The 1,157-nt window shown below is 63.6% G+C and overlaps 1 protein-coding gene across 1 annotated transcript; it reads right to left on the bottom strand.

The window, feature by feature from the left end:
- Positions 1-428: 428 nt before the first annotated feature.
- On the bottom strand, positions 429-1,106 carry EMIHUDRAFT_259753 (hypothetical protein; the record flags this gene model as incomplete). Its single annotated transcript, XM_005756375.1, has 1 exon — positions 429-1,106. The coding sequence occupies one exon, from the start codon at positions 1,104-1,106 to the stop codon at positions 429-431; it is 678 nt and encodes a 225-aa protein (XP_005756432.1).
- Between the last annotated feature and the right edge of the window lie 51 nt (positions 1,107-1,157).

Here is a 1,157-nt window from a genome sequence, read left to right as displayed (position 1 = left end):
CTGCCGGCTCGACCCCACGATAGCCTCCGAAGGCTGACTTTGAGGCACCATCATCGGACGATGTCGACGAGTTGGGTCGCTCTCGCGGTAGCCAGATGACCTCTCATACTAGGATCATCGGCCATGGCCGCAGGGAGCGCGGGGGAGGGCGCTGGATGCAACACGGAGCTCCGTTGGAGACGTTTTCAAGATTAGCGTGTGTCAGAGAGTGAAATGGCACTAGCCAGTGCAAGGCCCAGTGCGCGTGGGTGAGCGATGTGTGTGTGTGTGTGTGTGTGTGTGTGTGTGTGTGTGTGTGTGTGTGTGTGTGTGTGTGTGTGTGTGTGTGTGTGTGTGTGTGTGTGTGTGTGTGTCACACGCGTAATTGGACTCTGGAGATGACAGAATCAGAAACTACAGTCTCGCACAATAAAAACGCTAAAACGGCGCTAGCGGCTCGGGCCCCTAGAGGCCTGCGCAGACGAGTTCTCGCGATGATACGCGATCAGGTACTCTGGGCAGATGTAGTCGCTCGCGTGGAAGATGACAAACTCGCGGTACCGGTCGTGGCCCGGCCCCTTCTCCGCGATGAGCGAGTGGTAGTGCATCGGCGGCGCCAAGTTGGGCACGGGGGCAAGCTCGCGCACGTTCACGGGGAAGACGCGCTCGTTCGGATCGTCGCAAGACCTCGCCAGCGCTCCCGCGTCCTTGGTCCGGATCGGGTGGCCGAGCGCGACGCGGCACACGAGCGCATAGTGCAAGGCGGTGCCCGGGTGGCGGTACGACCGGCCGTAGAGCCGCTGGTGAAGGTCGCTCGCCGGGTCATAGTTGGCGTCGGCGTCGACGTACTGGTCCGCCTTGCCAAGATCCTCCGCTAGGTATGCGCCATTCCCAAACGCGGCGCCCGCGTGCGTGCCGCTGAAGCGCTCGTTGAGGCCGTTAGCGAGTACGGTGAGCAGCGAGCTCCGTGGGATGCCGTGCAGCAGCAGCACCTCGTTCAGCTCGGTGCGCAGCTGCAGCTTGCCCTGCGCCTCGAGCGCCGCCGCCGTGCTCGAGGTCATCATGTCGCGCCACACCTCGCGCGCGACACCTCCCTTGCGCTTCAGGCAGTCGAGCTCGTCCGACATGCAGCGCGTGCCGCCCTCGACGCGCGCGCTCCGGCGCGGATTCTCTATGCG

Source organism: Emiliania huxleyi (assembly GCF_000372725.1).
Source record: "Emiliania huxleyi CCMP1516 unplaced genomic scaffold EMIHUscaffold_9727, whole genome shotgun sequence".
Lineage (NCBI taxonomy): Eukaryota > Haptophyta > Isochrysidales > Noelaerhabdaceae > Emiliania > Emiliania huxleyi.
The sequence above is the reverse complement of the archived record's forward strand: the minus strand, read 5'-3'. Positions and strand labels throughout refer to the sequence as shown.